Source organism: Marmota monax, unplaced genomic scaffold (genome assembly GCF_021218885.2).
Source record: "Marmota monax isolate L192 unplaced genomic scaffold, Marmota_monax_Labrador192_F-V1.1 WCK01_AAM20220418_F8-fsc00103, whole genome shotgun sequence".
NCBI classification, from domain to species: Eukaryota; Metazoa; Chordata; class Mammalia; order Rodentia; family Sciuridae; genus Marmota; species Marmota monax.
Window position 1 is genome coordinate 4,885,305 of NW_026694286.1, and position 21,438 is coordinate 4,906,742.

Genomic DNA, 21,438 nt, shown 5'->3' on the forward strand with positions numbered 1-21,438 from the left:
ACACTGTTTTCCATAACAGCTGTACTAGTTTGCATTCCCACCAACAGTGCAGGAGGGTTTCCTTTCTTTTCACGTCTTTGCCAATGCCTCTTATCTTGTTTTTTTTAAAACTACCTCCTACTTGGTTCTTTTTAAAAATTTCTTCTAATTCATGACAGCAGAATGCATTTGGACACATTGTACACAGATAGAGCAATTTTCATTCCTCTGGTTGTACAAAGTGCAGAGTCACACCAGTCATGCAGTCAGTCATACATTTATATAGGGTAATAATGTCCATCTCATTCCACAATCCTTCCCATCCCCCTACTCCCTCCCTTCCCCTCTGCTCAATCCAGAGTTTCTCCATTCTTCTTTAGCAACCCCTCACCCATTAGGGATCAGCATCCAACATCCCCTTATCAAACAAAACATTCATCATTTGATTTTCTAGGTTTGGCTTATTTCACGTAGCATGATATTCTCCAGCTCCATCCATTTACCTGCAAATGCCATACTTTCATTCTTCTTTAAGGCTGAGTAATATTTCATTGTGTATATATACCATATTTTCTTTACCCGTTCATCTGTTAGAGAGCATTTAGGTTGGTTCCATAGTTTAGTTATTGTGAATTGAGTTGCTATAAACATTGATTTGGCTTTGTCACTGTAGTATGCTTATTTTAAGTCCTTTGGGTATAAACCAAGGTGAGGTATATCTGGGTCAAATGGTGGTTCCATTCCATGTTTGCTAAGGAATCTCCATACTGCTTTTCAGAATGGTTGCACCAATTTGCAGTCCCCCCAGGAAGGTATGGGTGTACGTTTTTCCCCACATCCTCGCCAACAATTACTGTTGCTTGTTTTCTTGATAATTGCCATTCTAACTGAAGTAAGATGAAATCTTAGAGTAGTTTTGATTTGCATTTCTCTAATTGATAGAGATGTTGAACATTTTTTCATATATTTGTTGACTGATTGTATCTCTTCTGAGAAGTGTCTGTTCAGTTCCTTGGCCCATTTATTGATTGGGTTATTTGTTTTTTGGTGGTAAGTTTTTTGAGTTCTTTATATATCCTGGAGATTAGTGCTCCATCTGAGATGCATATGGTAAAGATTTTCTCCCATTCTGTAGGCTCTCTCTTCACATTATTGATTGTTTCCTTTGCTAAGAAGAAGCTTTTCTGTTTGAATCCATCCCATTTATTGATTCCAGACTGGAATAAAAAAATAATTCTTAATTTTACTTCTTGCACTTTAGGAATCTGGTTAGGAAAGTCAGGTCCTAAGCCAACATGATGAAGATTGGGGCCTACTTTTTCTTCTATTAGGCACAGGGTCTCTCTCCATTCTATTGTTGAAAGGAAAGTGTCACCAACAGACTAGATCACTTCTTATCTTTTGTCTTTTTGATAGCAGCTATTCTTATTGGAATGAGGTGATACCTCACCATGGTTTTTTGCCTTTCCCTGATGATTAGTGACATTGAACTTTTTTTCTTAATATATATATTATGGCCATTTGTATGTCTTCTTTTGAGAAATGTCCATTTTGGTCTATTGCCCATTTTTTAATTGGCTTGGATTTTGTTTGTTTTTTGTTATGAGTCTTTAGACTTCTTACATAATATATTCTGAATATTAACCCCTTGTCAGAAGTATAGTTTTCAAATATTTTTTTCCCATTCTGTAGGTTGTGGTCTTCACTCTGTTGATTGTTTCCTTTGCTGAGAAGAAGCATTATTAGTTTGTGTAATTTCATTTGTCTATTTTTGCTTTTTTTCCTGGGTCTTGTCCACAAAATCCTTACCCATTCCAGTGTCCCAAAGCATTTCTCCTATGCTTTCTTTCAGTAGTTTCGTTTCTCACATTTCAGTTTTCATTCATTTTTGAGTTGATTATTGTAACCGATGAAAGGTAGAAATCCAATTCCATTCTTCAGCATGTGGATACCCAATTTTCCCAGCACCATATATTAGAAGACTGTCATTTCTTCAGTGCATGTTCTTGGCTCCTTTGCTGATCATCAGTTGGCTGTAGGTATGTGGCTTACTTCTAGGCTCTCTGTTCCATTGGTCCATATGTTTATTTTATTTCAATGCTGTGCTGTTTTTGGGATTTCTTTTGTCTTGCTGTACTGTTTTAATAACTATAGCTTTGCAGTTATTTTGAAGTCAGTTAGTGTAATGCCAACTTTGTTCTTTCCATTCAAGATAGTTCTGGCTATTTGAGGTAGGAAGATCATTTTAATACCCCTATCATATTAGTGAGAATCTTGAAGCATAGGCCATACAGATCAGTTGGTGGGGTTGTTGGAATAAGAACTTCAGAGATCTTATTATAATGCCCTTGGCCTTGGTGCATTATTGCCTCTTAGGTGACCTGAGAACACTTGCAGGTTAGGAGAGTCACATTAGATGGGTTCCTTTTGCAGAGATTTGTGGAAAACGAATCCGAATTGTTCTGTTCTTGAAGAACAGTTGCCCCTTGCATTACAGTAGGAGTACTAGGCAACTGATGGAAAACTCTTGCTCTTCCTCTTGTTTTTTCTTTTAACAATATTTGCACCTGCCTACGTTTCCCCTCCTAGGCATTTCTTTAATAGCCTCTGTTCTTTCTAATTACAATTGCTTGGTAATTGTCCTTTGGTGTATGGCCTCATAACTGGACTCTTTACTTCCTTTGCCTTCTCCTAACCTGTACCAAACCCCTCATTCCTCAAATAATTTTTTCAGTCTGGATGTCATCAACAATGAATTTCACCTTGACATTCTCCAGCTTAGAGATGTCCCAAGTTGCCTCACTGACTGCAGGAAGCAGTCCTGTCCCCTTCCGAGTGGCCATGGCTGCTTCCCAGGTTCATTCCTTACTCCAGCAACATTAACCTATCTGCAACTCTCCATGCACACTGGATCTCTATGAGTACCTGTCACCGCTTGAGCTATTCTTTCTACCCAGCATGTCCTTCTGTGTCCTCTTCTGCTATCAGGTTTCTCAAGATTTGGCCCTAGCAGTTTGGTTTACTTTCTCTGATGACTGTTATGGTGCCAATATGTGACCTTTATGAAAGCATTTACATTCTGAATTAGTACTATCAGTTCATGAAATGGTCCCCTTCACTGTACTACAAGACACCTAAAGACAAAGAGTGGATTTCTTGTATCTTTCTTTTCCAGAACCAGTCTGCTGCATGATATCCTTTATTCCAGGACAACTGGAATAATTGTATTTATCATCAAAGGACCACTTGGTTAGCTGTAGTATTCCTATTAGATTTCAGGATAAGAAATCTCCTTTGACTCATTTGCAGGGACTGGAGGGTGGATCTCAATCCCATGTATCTCTGTAAGTAACTTGTTATGTGAAGGATCTCCATTTTACAGACTCTGGGAGCCATGAGAGCATCTGTACCTGGCATATTAATGAGCTGCTCTTGATAGGAAAAGGTGAGATGTGTGAACTGACTTTGGCTGAGTGTGTTCAAAGCTGGAAGAATTAGGCTTCTAAGGGTTTTCAGTGTTTCTTTCAAAGTATTCCTTTTGGAGAAGTTAGTGTCAGTCAGGAGACTAATTGCCTGTTACAGTAGGTAAACCTTGTAGTTCAAAGGAGCAGGAGAGGATGAGTTTGACTTTAGAAAAGAAACATGGAGAACCGGTGGCACTGATAATCAGATGAATTGATAATGTAAAACTTGTAAGGCAAGTAGAACCTTTGAGGGCTTAGTGCTTTTTTGTTTGTTTTTTGAAGTATTTGCACAGTGCTCCAAACCTTATGAAGGATTTGGCAGGCATGCAGACATGTGGAGGACATGTGTGTGTCTTGGCATAAAACTTTGCTGTAACTGCTCCAGGAAGATGTCATTGGCCTGCATGGTGTAGTGAGGTCAGAGTTACTTTATTGGGACATTTTTCCTTCTGTATGTGGACTAGCTGAGAGGTGCACATTCCTGATCTACTTTAGAAATACAAGTGACGATGGCAGAAGGGATTAAGAAAAGAAGGGAATAGGGACTTTGTCAAAATCTAGCAGTGCATTTATCATGTGGGAATAGTGGTTTCCTGCCAAAACCACAGAAAGGAAACTATGATCTAACTAAAAAATTTTTATATTTGTCTAGTTCAAGATTAACATTATTTTTTAAATATTCTCAAATACATTTTTAAAATTTTATTCATAATCAGTCACTTCAGATCTATTAATCATGTTGAAAAAAAGGCTTAGTATATAGTGCTTTATCACTCTATGTACAAAACTAATTTAATTAATGATAGTTTTCAAAGGGGATAAAAGATGGTAAAAACACACTAAATCTCATTGCTGTCTTCCTTGATTTGCAGCAATACCGTGAAGAACTGGATGCCAAGTTTAATACTGATAAATTTAAATGGGACAAAATGTGCCATAGAGAAGCTGCAGTAATGTTGAAAGCATTTTTCAGAGAACTGCCCACCTCTCTCTTCCCTGTGGAATATATACCTGCCTTCATCACCCTAATGGAAAGTAGGTAGAAGATGTTAAATGTGAATGGACTAAGATATGAGGTCAATAAAGTGATAGAGCCGAAGAGAGGTGCCTAATGACATGTGACCACATGTGTCGATTTGCTGTTTCCTGATGATGCTTGGTTGAAATATTAAGTTTGATTGTAAACAGTTATCCATTTACATACTAACGTGTTTAAGTCTGGTATGTATGATTTTGAGGGCTCTGTGATAGTTTAAAGGGCAGAGGGGTTCATAGGAGGATGGGACTCTTCAGCTTTGAATTCCTGTGTAACCATCTTTTAGCCATGCAAACTTTATGAGCTTCAACTGCTGTACCTATAAATTGCAAATAATAATCACTTGTCAGGGTTATTGTGGGGATTGAATGAAAGCATCAAGAAAAGCCCTTCAAAAACATGAGATCCCTCCCTTCTTAAATTTGAAGTCCTGGGTCTGACGATGCAATATGTAACAAGTGTGAAACATTTTGTTTCTGAAAATCATAATACCACACAGTGTTTCTGAAAATCACAGTCTCATAGATTAGATCTTAAATGAGGTACTTGACAGAATGCACAAAGTTGGACTGTGTGGCTGTATTTGGCAGTCAGGGAATACTTTGAATGGTTGGTTGTAAGGGTTGAGTATTGTTAGAGGATATGAAAACAGAAAAATTTATAAAAGTGGAATGGGTTAGATATTGGGGGCTTTGCCTACTGACATGGTGAAGTCAGGGGTCACAAGCCTAAGACTATATGAGCATGTTAAATAAATGGTAGTTCTACATGAACAGAAAAGGGCTATGACCAAACTGAGAGGACACTTCCCATTTACAGACACTGGTCGCTGCTCAGCTCTGGGTAATAGTTGCCCTGCAGGACTGAGAGCCAAATTCAGGCTTTAATGGGAAAAATTTTCATTTGAAAATGTCAGCCAGAAATTCAAATTTTAAAATGCTCTGTGAGTTTAACACATGATATTTATATCTGATAGTCTGCAACCTTCTGCAGGTTTACTAGAACTATAAAGTCATTAAAATATTAATGAAACAAAATAACATAGATCCTAAGTTATCTAAAAAATTTGTCCTAAAAAAAATAGAAGTTTCCTATCTTTAAAATTTTTAACTGAACCAGATTCACAGAATAATCCTTTGTGTCTTTTAATAAGAGACTATTAGAGTCAAGGCGACCCTTTTCTAAGCTTTAATTTACATATGTAGTCTGTGACCAGTACCTTTTTTTTCCCCCACTAGGATCCAGTCAGTATTTTAGAAAGAAAAAATTGCTAAGAAAGAAGGAAAAGTGACTTCCATTCTTTCATTTTTATTTCAGATAATTGTGGGATTTTTTTTTCAATTCTAGGATTTTCAGTTGGTGCTTTTTAAATATTTTTTATTCATATGCTAAGATACCCTATCGTTTCCTTCACTTCATTGGTCATAATTTTTATAGCTGCTTCAAAACCGCTATTTGACTGGGTATGTAACACGTACCTGTAATCCCAGCAACTGGAGAGGCTGAGGCAGGAGGACTACAAGTTCAAGGCCAGTCTTCAGTCTCTTTGTGAGAACCTGTCTGAAAATAAAAAAGGGCTGGAGATGTCACTCAGTGGTAAAGCACCCTGGATTTGATCCTCAGTACTGTAAAACAACTACAACAAAACACACATGAAAAAAACCTGTCGGCTAGTTCTGCTGTGTGGGTTATCTCAGGTTTGGTCTCTGTCTTTACCTTTGAGAATAGATTACATGTCCCTGTTACTTCTGTATGTCAAGTCAGTTTAAATTGTCTTCTGAACATCATGAATGTTGTGTTTGGAGACTGGTTTCTGCAGTAGTCCTCCAAAAAGTATTTGTTTGTTTGTGCTGTTTTAAGCTGGTAATTTGCTTGGCTGGACTCTAGTTGCTAGTGTCTTTTGGACAGCAGCTCAGCAAGGCTCAGTTCTGTTATTTAACCCTCTGCTATGCTGTCCTGAGTGGCTTTTGGGTCAGCCAATGATGTGGGTGGAGTTTATTCTACAAAGAGGGTCTTCCATCTCTGGATCCCTCCTTTTTATGATGGCTCCATAACTTTCTGGGAGCTGTGGTTGCCTTGAACCCTATTTTATGATTCAGGTCAGAAAGAGTAGGATTATTTATTTACTTATTGCATTTTTGGCCATCCTAGACAACCCTGACTATGGCCTGGCCTCAAGTTAGAAGCCAGGAACACGTGACACTCTCCCTGTGCCCTCTCCTCTTCCAGGTGCCCAGCCCCTCCTGAGCGGGCCTCTTTTGTTCCCTTTCCACTGTCTCAGGTAGTTGGATTTTGTACTTTGTCTGAAGATTATTCAGAATGGTTGATTTTTGTAAAAGGAGCTTACTCAGCCAAACCAGAAACAGAATTTCCTATTTTTAAGTTTAAATTTTTTTTCAGGACTTCCTATTTTTGTTTGCTGTCCTAGAAAATGGACTGCAAAATTATTAGTTTCCCTTTGCTTTGTGGTTCATATGCCAAAGAAGTCATCAAAAGAAACCATGCCACAGAGGGTTTGTGTTTTTGTTTGCTTGTTTGTGTGATTTGGAATTATGAATTATGCAAGGAGGATTCAGACCTCCAAAGGTTTTAGAGCCATCCTGAGAATCATATTAAGAAAGGCACATGAATAAATGAATTTCTCTTCCCATCATCGCTTCCTCTCTGACTGCAGCCAGTGCACTTCACTGACGGGGGATAATTTGAAAAATATCCTGAAAAGGTTTACAAAGGAGTCCACACTTCCTGTAGGACTTTGAAAGTGAAAAATACTATATTGCAGGTGATTGATTTGATACCAGCTAACCCTGCAGGAAGCCCAGAGTTCTGGCCTATGAGCAGCAGGAAATAATGGCCTTTTTGCCACCTGAAGAAAGCTCTCGTTTTAACGAGATTTTCTGAAGGGGAGAATTGTGAACACATGCGCGTGCGTGTTTAAGCAACCCTCTTGATACTGAAGTTCAGAGAACACAGATTCTTTCCCAGTTGTGTAATTACTTTCTCTTTTCAATCTTGGCCCCCAAATTGCCCGTACAATTAAAAAACTCATCAATTGAGCCTCATATGCTTTCTTGAAGTGTTAATAACTTTCTGGGAGAATAATGACCTCAGGAAAAAGAATGTTCTCTACTAAGATGCATTAAACGAATTAACTGCAAAACTATTAACCACAGAACAGTTTAGGACCAAGCTTCCTAAGTAAAATGAAAATGGATTATTTGCCACGTGAAACTTTTAATTGTAAAGAGAACTTCATAATTTCTCTGAAATGGATGGAAATAGAGAGCTCCCAAGCCTACATCTGCATCTTGTTTACCCCACCCAGAGGTGTTTTTGTATTACATTGGAAGATTAGAGACAGTCTGCAATCTGCAGTTCATGTATTAAAATAATGTCTCTCTGTCCCTAAATGCTCTGTACAGAGACATTCTCCTGATGGTTCTTATTCAGGCAAGCTCACGTCAATGTGCATTGGTGGTTTTCAGTTACATTCTGAACTTAGGTCATATTTTGTTTATGAATTTGACATAAATATCTAAACTTCACATATGGGTTGTGCTGAGAGCATGTGGTATGATCCTTATAAACATGCCTCTCACTGCTGCCTTGTTCATGATTGTATACACTTGTCATCCATCCTTACCTTACTCACAACCTCTGCTAGCCTAGTGGCTCGTCACGTGAGCATTTCCACTGCTATGAAGCTCAGTAACTTTATAACAAACTGCCTGCTTTTCAGCCATTGAATATAATATTCTCAAGTTGAAGTTCTCTTGAACTTGAGAACTCCTGAGGGATTCCAGAACATAATGCTTTCCTGCAGGAACTCCTCACCAAGAGACCATTTTGAGGAGAATACAGAAAGATGAAGGAAAGTCTGGATTCTCTAGTGTACTTTAAAATTTCAGCACGGCTGCTTGTGGATTATCTTGTGTGGATGGACTCCCTCTATATAAATGCTAACCCTCTGGCGCCATCTTGTGTCTTTAAGGAATAAAATGCCTCAACAGTCTCCAAAGAGCAAACCACAAACATCGTCCCTAAATGTCCCTGTACAAGCTAGAACAGGTGACATTGATCACAAGAGCATGCATATGTAGCCATGATTGTATTTAGGCACTAACTTAAACACTGTGCATTTATCAGCTCATTTAGTCCTCACATCAGTCCTGTAAGGTAGGTAGGATGACTATTCCCATTTTGTAGATAAAAAGAAAGCAATAAGGTCTTATATAACCTGCCCAAACTCACACAGTGATTTAGTAGTAGACTTTAAATTTTGAATTTGAATCTGGTTCTAGAATAAATGTTCATAATAACTATATCTTGCTGCCTCATTTTGCAGAAGCAAAATTGAGCAAATAGACTTTTAGTATAAAAGTAAGGCGAGGTCTGTGAAAATCCTTTGAAAATAGAGATGCTATACAAATCTGGGATTATTTTAAGTATTTGGTTGGCCACCTGCTTTTACAGTGGCATGATGGGATGTGAAGGGAGGTTGATAGACGGAGGCTTCTGTCCAAGTGAACAAATTTACATTGTTGAGCACAGAACCTGAGTCCTTACCACTAAAAACTGTCAGGAGCCCTCCTGTGCCACCAGATGTTAGCAAGAAATGCTGTCAGAATACATCAGTGTTGTTTCAAATGTGTGATTATTTCTGTTTTCTTGTTAGGAGGGCCTCACATCAAAGTGCAGTTTCAAGCCTTACACCTGATGGTCATGGCACTTCCTGACGCCAACAGGGATACGGCCCAGGTATGTTGGGTTGACCTCAGGGTTTGTCATGGGGGTCATATTGCTCAGAGGAAATGACTCCTCTAGAAAAAGTTGAAAACTGATGACAACTTAAGATCCCACTGAGCATGCTGCAAACTGACTGCCTTTGCACACCCCTGCCCCACTGCCACTGTGCTGAGGAAAGAGAAGGTCTGGAATCTTCTTTGAACATATAAATTCCATTCATTTAATTCATTCAAGGGATATTGTTTACTTTGATGCTGGGCATTGGGCTAGGTATTAGAAGTAGGAGAAGAGACAAAGATGAAAGCCTTAAATGGAACAATGTTAGAAGTAAATGAGACCATTTTATAACCTGTAAAATATAAGACTGGGTGCTGGGGATGTGGCTCAAGCAGTAGCGCGCTCGCCTGGCATGCGTGCAGCCCGGGTTCGATCCTCAGCACCACATACAAACAAAGATGTTGTGTCCGCCGAAAAACTAAAAAATAAATATTAAAAAATTCTCTCTCTCTCTCTCTCTCTCTCTCTCTCTCTCTCTCTCTCATATATATATATATATATATGAATGACTGTAATTGTTAGTTCCTCAGCTGCTCACTTTAGTGGCAAAAAAAAAAATTTAATGGGTAGATTTTGGAGAGGAAACTTGAAGTCATTGGATTAAGTGAAACTTCTAAAATGTTTTGTGTTTTAAAATGTGTGAAAATAATACAAATTAAATAAGTTTAGAATTTTAGACATTACTTGATAAAATCTGGTCATTTTGCAGATTAGGAAAATGAAGCTGAAAGAAACAATTTGTTCATTAACATATAACAGAACATTTGATAGAATCATATTTCATAGTTCTTTATCTCAGATATCCCTCCCTTTATTTCAAATTCATTGCTTTGTTGTGTGTTGGTAAAAAAAAACAAGAAAAGAAAGAAAAGAAAAAGTTTCTCTTGCCATTTCCGTAGTAATTCTGTATACAATAGAAGATTTGTTTTAAGTATACAGGTATTTGGAATCTTTGAAAAAGCCCATAATTTTGAACCCAGTAAACATATGCTGAAAACAAAACTGTGTCACATCTTATCAGACTCTCTGTGTGGTGAGGACCTTTCCCCCCTACACAGTAAAAACACTTATGTCAATTATGTGTTGATTATATCTTCAACATAAGGATGGGATTACTGAACCATAACAATGTCAGTCTCTAATATAATTCAGTAATTTTTTAAAAGATAGAAATTTGTTAGCTTGTTTTGGGTGTTTGTCTAAACCATCGTATTTTATCGAAATCAAAAGTCTATCTGGTGCCCAATATCTGAGTTCATAATTATTTTAGGCAGTTTCCAAATAAGTTATTAGTCAAGCTCTAAAAAGAAAAGTGGAAATTTAAAAGGACACTCTACATAATGGATTCTTTAGTTTTATAGCTGTGTTATTTTGATTGAATCAATAGTTGAATAAACATATTTGGCATTGACTATAAAGTTAGTTCATTAACATATAAATTTTATATTCAAATTTAGGACCTAAAGACTGAAATTAAATTAAAAGTATATATAAAAGGAGATTTAAATAAATGATCGACTAAGTATTGAATACTCAATTTTTTAAAACATAGTTTTATTTTATTTTTGTGGTACTGGGGATTGGACCAAGAGGTGCTCTACCATTGAGCAATGATCCCTAGCCCTTTTAGTTTTTATTTTGTGACAGGGTCTCACTAAGTTACTGAGGCTGGTTTCCAACTTGTGATCCTCCTGCTTTAGCCTCCCAAGTTTCTCGGATTACAGGCATGCACCACTGTGCCCAGTTGATTTTTAAATTTATTTATATATATATATCTGAGTCAAAATGTCATCTACCCTTTCATATAACTGAGGATGCAGCAGTTGTCAAGAAATCCAATACATTTCTAACAAAAGATCCCCCAAAAAGTTCATGAAACTGGTGATGTTATATATGCACATACTCAACATGCTTGTGCGCACACACTCAATATGCTTGTGCGCACACACACACATTTTTTTGTTGTTGTTTTTTGTTTCCATTCTTAATTGTGCCTGGATCTAAGATTTAAGCTGGAAGAATGCTAACTATAGGGTTGTATGTAGCTCAGTGGTAGAGCGCTTGCCTAGCGTGTATGAGGCACTGGGTTCCATTCTAACCACCACATATAAATAAATAAAGGTGCATGACAACTAAAATATATATATATAAAAAAAAAAGAATGCTAGCTCAAGAACTGGTTTCCTTGGTTTAGATCCTGGCTCTGCTAGTTAATTCATTGGTGCTAGGAAAAGCCACTGGGCCCTTCTTCACCTCTGTTTCCTCATCTGTAAAATAGAAACCTTTTAGGGTTTAGAAGGATATAAATAAGTATAAATCATTAAGAATAATGCCTGTCCTATGTTAATCTTCAGATAAATAATAAACTATTCACATAAATAATAAGCTATTATTACTACCATATGCTATGCATTTTCTCATGACAAATATCTGTAGTAGAATTGAAATTGCAAAACCAAATATTAGTTCCTTTTGAGATTTCAGTCTTCTTGATGAATTTCTTTTTTTTTTAATTTTTTATTGTTGGTTGTTCAAAACATTACATAGTTCTTGATATATCATATTATACACTTTGATTCAAGTGGGTTATGAACTCCCATTTTTACCCCGTATACAAATTGCAGAATCACATCAGTTACACATCCATTGATTTACATATTGCCATACTAGTGTCTGTTGTATTCTGCTGCCTTTCCTATCCTCTACTATCCCCCCTCCCCTCCCCTCCCCTCCCCTCTTCTCTCTCTACCCCCTCTACTGTCATTCATTTCTCCCCCTTGTATTATTTTCCCCTTTACCCTCACTTCCTCTTGTATGAAATTTTGTATAACCCTGAGGGTCTCCTTCCATTTCCATGCAATTTCCCTTCTTTCTCCCTTTCCCTCCCACCTCTCATCCCAGTTTAATGTTAATCTTCTTCTCATGCTCTTCGTCCCTACTCTGTTCTTAGTTACTCTCCTTATATCAAAGAAGACATTTGGCATTTGTTTTTTAGGGATTGGCTAGCTTCACTTAGCATAATCTGCTCTAATGCCGTCCATTTCCCTGCAAATTCTATGATTTTGTCATTTTTTAATGCAGAGTAATACTCCATTGTGTATAAATGCCACATTTTTTTTATCCATTCATCTATTGAAGGGCATCTAGGTTGGTTCCACAGTCTTGCTATTGTGAATTGTGCTGCTATGAACATCGATGTAGCAGTGTCCCTGTAGCATGCTCTTTTTAGGTCTTTAGGGAATAGACTTAGAAGGGGAATAGCTGGGTCAAATGGTGGTTCCATTCCCAGCTTTCCAAGAAATCTCCATACTGCTTTCCAAATTGGCTGCACCAATTTGCAGTCCCACCAGAAATGTACAAGTGTACCCTTTTCCCCACATCCTCGCCAGCACTTGTTGTTGTTTGACTTCATAATGGCTGCCAATCTTACTGGAGTGAGATGGTATCTTAGGGTGGTTTTGATTTGCATTTCTCTGACTGCTAGAGATGGTGAGCATTTTTTCATGTACTTGTTGATTGATTGTATGTCCTCCTCTGAGAAGTGTCTGTTCAGGTCCTTGGCCCATTTGTTGATTGGGTTATTTGTTATCTTATTGTCTAATTTTTTGAGCTCTTTGTATACTCTGGATATTAGGGCTCTATCTGAAGTGTGAGGAGTAAAGATTTGTTCCCAGGATGTAGGCTCCCTATTTACCTCTCTTATTGTTTCTTTTGCTGAGAAAAAACTTTTTAGTTTGAGTAAGTCCCATTTGTTGATTCTAGTTATTAACTTTTGTGCTATGGGTGTCCTATTGAGGAATTTGGAGCCTGACCCCACAGTATGTAGATCGTAGCCAACTTTTTCTTCTATCAGACGGCGTGTCTCTGATTTGATATCAAGCTCCTTGATCCATTTTGAATTAACTTTTGTGCATGGCGAGAGAAAGGGATTCAGTTTCATTTTGTTGCATATGGATTTCCAGTTTTCCCAGCACCATTTGTTGAAGATGCTATCCTTCCTCCATTGCATGCTTTTAGCCCCTTTATCAAATATAAGATAGTTGTAGTTTTGTGGATTGGTTTCTGTGTCCTCTATTCTGTACCATTGGTCCACCCGCCTGTTTTGGTACCAGTACCATGCTGTTTTTGTTACTATTGCTCTGTAGTATAGTTTGAAGTCTGGTATCGCTATACCGCCTGATTCACACTTCCTGCTTAGCATTGTTTTTGCTATTCTGGGTCTTTTATTTTTCCATATGAATTTCATGATTGCTTTCTCTATTTCTACAAGAAATGCCGTTGGGATTTTGATTGGGATTGCATTAAACCTATAGAGAACTTTTGGTAATATCGCCATTTTGATCATGTTAGTTCTGCCTATCCACGAACAGGGTATATTTTTCCATCTTCTAAGATCTTCTTCTATTTCTCTCTTTAGGGTTCTGTAGTTTTCATTGTATAAGTCTTTCACCTCTTTTGTTAGGTTGATTCCCAAGTATTTTATTTTTTTTGAGGATATTGTGAATGGAGTGGTTGTCCTCATTTCCATTTCAGAGGATTTGTCGCTGATATACAGGAATGCCTTTGATTTATGCATGTTGATTTTATAGCCTTCCACTTTGCTGAATTCATTTATTAGCTCTAATAGTTTCTTTGTAGACCTTTTTGGGTCTGCTAGGTATAGAATCATGTCACCTGCAAATAGTGATAATTTAACTTCTTCTTTTCCTATTTTTGTGCCTTTAATTTCTTTCGTCTAATTGCTCTGGCCAGTGTTTCGAGAACTATGTTGAACAGAAGTGGTGAGAGAGGGCATCCCTGTCTTGTTCCAGATTTTAGAGGGAATGCCTTCAGTTTTTCTCCATTCAGAATGATGCTAGCCTGAGGCTTAGCATAGATTGCTTTTACAATATTGAGGTATGTTCCTGTTATCCCTAGTTTTTCTAGAGTTTTGAACATAAAGGGATGCTGTACTTTGTCGAATGCTTTTTCTGCATCTATGGAGATGATCATATGGTTCTTATTTTTAAGTCTATTGATGTGGTGAATAACATTGATTGATTTCCGTATATTGAACCAGCCTTGCATCCCAGGGATGAATCCTACTTGATCATGGTGCACAATTTTTTTGATATGTTTTTGCATCCGATTTGCCAGAATTTTATTGAGGATTTTTGCATCTAGGTTCATTAGAGATATTGGTCTGTAGTTTTCTTTCTTTGAAGTGTCTTTGTCTGGTTTAGGAATCAGGGTGATGTTGGCCTCATAGAATGAATTTGGAAGTTCTCCCTCTTTTTCTATTTCCTGAAGTAGCTTGAAAAGTATTGGTATTAGTTCCTCTTTAAAGGTTTTGTAAAACTCTGCTGTATACCCATCCGGTCCTGGGCTTTTCTTAGTTGGTAGTCTTTTGATGGTTTCTTCTATTTCCTCAATTGATATTGGTCTGTTTAGGTTGTCTATATCCTCCTGACTCAATCTGGGCAGATCATATGACTTAAGAAATTTATCAATGCCTTCACTATCTTCTAATTTATTGGAGTATAAGGATTCAAAATAATTTCTAATTATTCTTGATGAATTTCTAAAGGTGAGAATCTATCTATACTTTGGTGGCTCTACAAGATTTTTCTAATTATTTCTTCTTCCTCCTTCCTCCTCATCTGCTTAGAACAGTTGTATGTAAGCATTATTTTCCTGTGGGCAGTTGAAGATTTCAGAAATGAAAAGCAATAGAAAAATATCACCCAATAGTAAAATTTTAAAACTTTTTCAATTGAGTTTACATTTGTGCAGATGAATGAAATATTTATATTGTTTAAATTTGTTTTATTTCTGAAGGAAGAAGTAACTCATTTTTAACAGTAATTCTTCAAATTAAAGGTTTATTTTAAAGAAGTACTTCTTTCACTATAGACTGCATTTCATGTTTATTTGAGCTGCAGAGTTTTCTATCCCTGATTTATGTTTAATTTTAATATTTGTCAGATTGTTTGAAACAAAAGAAATAAGAAGATATAAGCTATAATTTATAGAGACCCCACAAATAATAAATTCTCTAAAATGTAGTTATTTTATCAAACAATCAAATAAAATTTTCTTCTTAGAACTTTTAAGCAGATTAAGGGGAAATATGACACATTTATGCATTCTACACTTCTGACATTTCCCAGTGTCACAGTGAATGGGTATAGAAATGAGTGGTCACAGCCGCTGGAACCATGGACGGTTTACAATAGTATGACACAATGCTATTTCTTGTTAGGCCCTCATGACATTCTTCAATAAAGTGATTGCCAATGAATCAAAAAACCGAATGAGTTTGTGGAACATTTCCACTGTAATGGCACCAAACCTTTTCTTCAGCAGAAGCAAACATTCTGACTATGAAGAATTACTGTTAGCAAACACTGCAGCCCACATCATCCGCCTAATGCTTAAGTACCAGAAAATTCTATGGAAGGTAAGTAACAATGAGATGACTGTCAGGCTCCCCTCCAAAGTCCACCAGCACCAGGAGATGTAAGGATTCCATGATGAAGCAATCCCCTTAGTTAGAAGGAGGAAATATGAGAACATAGAAGCTATGCCTGTTATGCCATCCACTTAAGCTGTCTTTCCATATCCACAGGTTCTGTAGCTCCATATTCAGCCAACCACGGAATGAAATTCTGAAAAAATTTTGGAAATATTTCCAAAATATTTTTCATCAGTACTGAATATGCACAGATCATTTTTTACCATTATTCCCTCAATAATACAGTATACAGTATGCTTTTTACATAGTATTTACATTGTACTGGGTATTATAAGTAATCTAGAAATGTATTAAAGAACATGGAGGTATATGCATAGGTCATGTGCAAATACTAGACCATTTGTAGAAGGGGCTTGAGCATCCTCAGATTTTGGTATCTGAGGGTGTTTCAGGAACCAGTCAGCCTGCCTTGTGTATTGAGGGATGACTATACATTCTTTGAGAGCTCCTCTTTAGCATGTTTTCCCTATTAAACAGAAATTCTTATTTTTTAAATTTCCCTTTTACAAGTCAGATGCCACAGTTCCTCATTCCAAGATGCTGAGTGGCACAGGGAGAAGCTAATATAACTGAGGGAGGTTTATTTCAAGTGGTTTCCATCTAATCAAGCTATTTTTCTTCTCCAGGTTCCATCTTTCTTAATCACCCAAGTAAGGAGGATGAATGAAGCCACCATGCTGTTAAAGAAGCAGCTCCCAAGTGTGAAAAAGCTGCTCCGGAGGAAGACTATAGAACGGGAGGTGAGAACAGGGAAAGCGCACACTGTTCGCCTTCTAGACTTATTCTCAAGTTAAGGCCAAAGTAACTTTTTAATAATTTAGAATCAACAATTTTACATGGTCTTGTGATTATGACTGTGGCCTTTCCATTTTGTTGAATTTTGACTAAAGTTCTTGAGATATCTATCTCATGAAGATAATTTAAAATTCTGTTAAGGAATTACTGGAACAGTTAAGGAATCTCAAAAAAGCTGCAAGTTGACATTTCCATCCTTGTGAACTGGATTTAAGGGCAATCCCATATCCAGTAAGTCAAATAAGTAGGGAAAAAGATCTCTTTAGAGATGGAATTATATGAGAGATAATCATCAAATGGCTTTTGGTAAATTTATTGCATTCCCAGGAATTTTTCCTGTAGCAAAATTATTTGTGTAGAGGTATGTCATGGAAACAGGTTTTAGAAGAAATATCTTCATTGCTTCAGTTAAACTTGGGGGTGATCCATGAATGTCAAGCATTGATTTCATTCAACCTTAAGGAGGATCCAGATACTTGAAACTCACTTCATCTTTAAGGAACTTGCATCTAATGTGAGAAGCAAATGTGTCTAAGTGCATGAATACCCAGGATATGCCTGAGTGACAGACCAGTTGTGCAGACAATGTCCCAGGACTGTGCAGAGAATAAAGATATGTGCGTCAGCTTGAGGAATTGTGGATGACTTGATGGAGGAAGTAGTGTGCAAGTTACATCAGGAAAGATGGGTAGCACTGAAAAGAAAGAAAGGAAGGGATGTTTGTTCAGAGAAAGAGCAGGGAGGTAGGGAGGCAGGGAGGCGGGAGGCAGGAAGCAGGAGGCAGTATTGCTACCTGATTCACCACAGCACAATAGTGATGAAGGGCTGTGGTCCCTTGTAGATTGTAAGCAAAGTGATTTCATATAAGGAAAACCAACACTTGCATTTGAAGGAAAAAAAATTTTAATCTATAAAAAATTCAAACAATATTAAATTCATCATTTTAACCATTTAAAGTTCACTGGTTTTTAGTATATTCACAAAGTTGAAACTTCTTTTTTCAGTAGTTGTGTGGATAAGACATATTTTCTTTCCTGTTTTGAATGTCTGCTAACTTTTTGTTGAAGACTGAACATTCTGAATATTATAATGTGGCAACTTTAGAAATCGGAACCCTCCTACCAGATCCCTATTCAGAGTTGGTCGCCACTGCTTGTTGTACCTGTTTAGTCACTTTTTTGCTGAACTAAGTTTGTAATGTCTGTTTTGTGTGGCTACTAAAATCTCTGTTCCGTGAGCTTAATGGTTAGCTGTTGCCTTAATGGGGGCTTTGTTCAATGCCTAGAAAAAAACCATCCTCACAGTCTTTGCAGATGAGCTGTGTGAGTGTTGGGGTCCCCTTTCCCTCCTCAACCAGGCAGTTTCTAACTCTTCCTGAGCCTTCTGCCTCCTGCTTGCACAGAACCTGGAGATCAGCCTAGAATTTATGCCTTTTTCAGGTCTTTTCCAGTCCTGTGCTTAGTAGTGGCTGAGTACTTAGCCCTTTAAATTCTTAGAAATGTCAAAGGTTTTCAAACCCTTATTCCCTAATGCAGTACCCAGCCTTGACTCCCAAGATTTTCAGTTATCTGTTTTTCCCAGCTCTTATCCACTGCATCAGGCAGCTGAGACTACAACATTTGCCTATAAATATTTTCAATATTACACTTCTTAGCACAGGTCAGGTTCCAAGTTAGACGACATAAAGCAAGTCTTTTGAGCCAGTCTTCCAGGGATCACCCAGACAGGTCAAAACAAGTTTTAGGATTCTTTGTGAATAAGGTCCATTTTGTTCCCTTCTTACCTATACCAGGAACGCAGGCTGATGCCTTCAAGGTTTTGCAGAGCTAGGGAGACAGGATGGGAAGAGTGTAAGTGGAAACACCACAAAGCTTGCTTTTTTACTGAGATTTGGTTGTTGTTCTTATTCAGACAACCCCCTGGTTGCAACCTTTAGGTTAGCATCCAGAGTTCTGAAAAAGTTGATACTGATAGTGCTTGCCATTTTTTTTTATGGAGGGGTGGACTTTAGGGTTTCTTGTGCTGTCCTTTTTACTCAGGAAAATATTAATGGCATAAATATGATACATGTGGAGCTGAAGCAGAGGCCTGGTTGCCAGTTACTACCTATATGAGCTTGGGGAAATTTCATTTGCTCTTTGAGCCTCAATTTTTTTTTATCTTATAAATTGGAAGTAAAGTAATATCTATTTTACAGACTTATCACGATGTTTGAGTCATATACTATATAGGTAAAGCACTTTGTAAACTTTATATTGCTATATGAATGTCAGTTATTTTAATGTCTGGATTATATATGTGGATTGGTTATATGTAGCACCAAGGTTGAACTTAAAGTTTATAAATACCATGGAAGCAATGGTCTTTCTTTAGCTCTATTATAATATATTGTGTAGGAGAATTGTTTATTTTTGGTGTCAGGGATTGAACCCAGGGGCACTTAACCACTAAGCCACATCCCCAGCCCTTTTATATTTTATTTTGAGGCAGGGCCTTGCTAAGTGCTGAGGCTGGCTTTGAATGTGTGACCCTCTTGCCTCAGTCTCCTAAGCCACTGGATTACAAGTATGTGCTACCACCTGGCAGTATTGTGCTTATAATTCTTAATTTTGGTTGAATAGGCAGTTCTTTACTGAATTACAAATTCAAAAGCTAGAAAAGACTGGAAAAAAATTAGCCAGTCTTGACTTCCCCTCCTGAAGACAAATAATTTCACCAATGACAGAATATGTCTACACAGGAGCATATAAATATGTATATTTCCACATATGCTGTATGCACAGATTAGCAAATATGAATACAACTGACCTTCTGTATCAGTGTCCACTGCTTCTGATCTGATTTAAAATATTCAGGAAAAAAATAACATTAGTACTGAATATGTAGACTTTTTTCTTGTTAATATTCTCTTAAAAATACAATATTTATTTTTACAATATTGGGGGTTGTGGCTCAGCGGTAGAGTGCTCGCCTAGCATGTGCAAGGAACTGAGTTTGATGCTCAGCACCGCGTAAAAATAAATAAGTAAAATAAAAGTATTCTGTCCAACTACAACTAGTTAGATGGTATCCAATCTTTTGATATTACAATTTGTGGGACAGTGAATAAACTTGTTTATGTCATTGTTCACAAATGAAGTCATTTATAGTATAAATTTATAGATGGGGAAGTGTGTGGTCAAAATTCATATTCATTATATATGAATAAATACTTAAATGATAAATACTTAAAACCATAAAGATTGTACCAGATTCCATAAGCAGCTCATGCTTGGTTTCCCAACATGAATCCTGACGACTAACCATGTTTTCTTTAGGGTACAAGCCCCAAGACTTCAAAGGTACTACAAAAATCACCCTCTTCTAGAAGAATGGTAAGAAAACAAATAGTTTCCTTTTCCCCATTAACTACCTACATACAATCTGGCTGCATCTACCACATTCTTGTATAATTTTGATCATGATCTATCCTTCAAACTTGGCATTTATGGCATGGAACATAAAACAGTTGTACAGAGACTCAACTAACTGATGATTGTGAGGTGTGTGGTTAGGCATCCTATATACAAGTATGAATGCCACTGAAAGTTATAGGGGAAGTGGGGTTGTTATGATCATAAGCCCAATAATACCAAAGCATGAAATTTATCTTATAGAGGCTTCTGGCTGCAGAGCTGGGAGGGGAAGGACATGAGATAATCAAGGAGTATTTTAAGAGTACAGTCTTGGCTGCAGTGAGCCAGGGACTCTGCCCCCTCTCAAATCCACATCCCTCACCATCCATTTTCTGGCATGTTCCCTCAGTTCTTGCTGCTAATACTAGGAAAGTGTTATAAGAACTGACCCTTTTTAAAACCAGTGTTATAGTTTCCCAGGTCTGCCATAATAAGGTGCCACAAACAGGGTGGCTTAAAATAATAGAAATTCATGCTCTTATAGTTCTAGAGGCTAAAAGTCCAAATCAAGATGTCAGTAAGGCCAGTTTCTTCTGAGGGATGTGAGGAAAGTCTTGTTCCAGGCCTCTTTTCTAGTTTTTGGTGATGCCAGCAGTCCTTGGCATTTCTTAGCTCATAGATGCACTACTTCAATCTCTGCTTCAATCTCCACGTAGCATTCTCACTATATTTGCCCGTCTTTCTTCCACTCCTTTTTTTTTAAATTTAAAAATTGAAGACTGTTTATTTGATTCTTTTAGACTCAAGCGTCTTTAAGCAACAGAAATATCCTTTTGTCTAAACATATTAAGTATCTTGTAACTGTTGGATGAAATATTTTAATTCTTAAAACGTGAGCTGGTAATTTTTCTATTAAATTTATTTATTTATTCTAATATGTTATACATGACAGCAGAATGCATTTCAATTCATAGTACACATATAGAGCACAAATTTTCATGTCCCTGGTTGTTCACAAAGTAGAGTCACACCATTCATGTCTTCATACATGTACTTAAGGTAATGAAGTCCATCTCATTCCACCATCTTTCCTATGCCCCTCCTCCCTCTCCTCCCCTCTCTCCTCTTTGCCCTATCTAAAGTTGCTCCATCCCTCCCCTGCTCCCTACTCCATCCCCATTATGGATCAGTATTCATATAATCAGAGAAAATATTTGGCTTTTGTTTTTTTGGGATTGGCTTACTTTGCTTAGCTCTAACTCCAGCCATTTACCTGAAAATGCCATTTTATTCTCTTTTAATGCTGAGTAATATTATACACACAGTTTCTTTATTCATTCATCTACTTGAAGGTTACCTAGTTTGGTTCCCCAGTTTAGTTATTGTGAATTGTATAAACATTGATGTGGCTAGGGTTAACAGGAACAAATCTCTTCCACTCTTGAAAAGGAC

At 37.3% G+C, this 21,438-nt stretch overlaps 1 protein-coding gene across 3 annotated transcripts in view; it reads left to right on the top strand.

Moving 5' to 3' along the window:
• The window catches only part of Arhgap28 (Rho GTPase activating protein 28), a 191,378-nt gene that overhangs the window by 156,464 nt on the left and 13,476 nt on the right, over positions 1 to 21,438 (top strand). For all 3 annotated transcript variants that reach the window (XM_046467442.2, XM_046467443.2, XM_046467444.2), the window contains 5 exons: positions 4,316 to 4,478; positions 9,155 to 9,237; positions 15,524 to 15,721; positions 16,423 to 16,536; positions 19,909 to 19,965. In XM_046467442.2, coding sequence (XP_046323398.1) covers positions 4,316 to 4,478; positions 9,155 to 9,237; positions 15,524 to 15,721; positions 16,423 to 16,536; positions 19,909 to 19,965 — 615 coding nt within the window. The remainder of the gene's footprint in view (positions 1 to 4,315; positions 4,479 to 9,154; positions 9,238 to 15,523; positions 15,722 to 16,422; positions 16,537 to 19,908; positions 19,966 to 21,438) is intronic.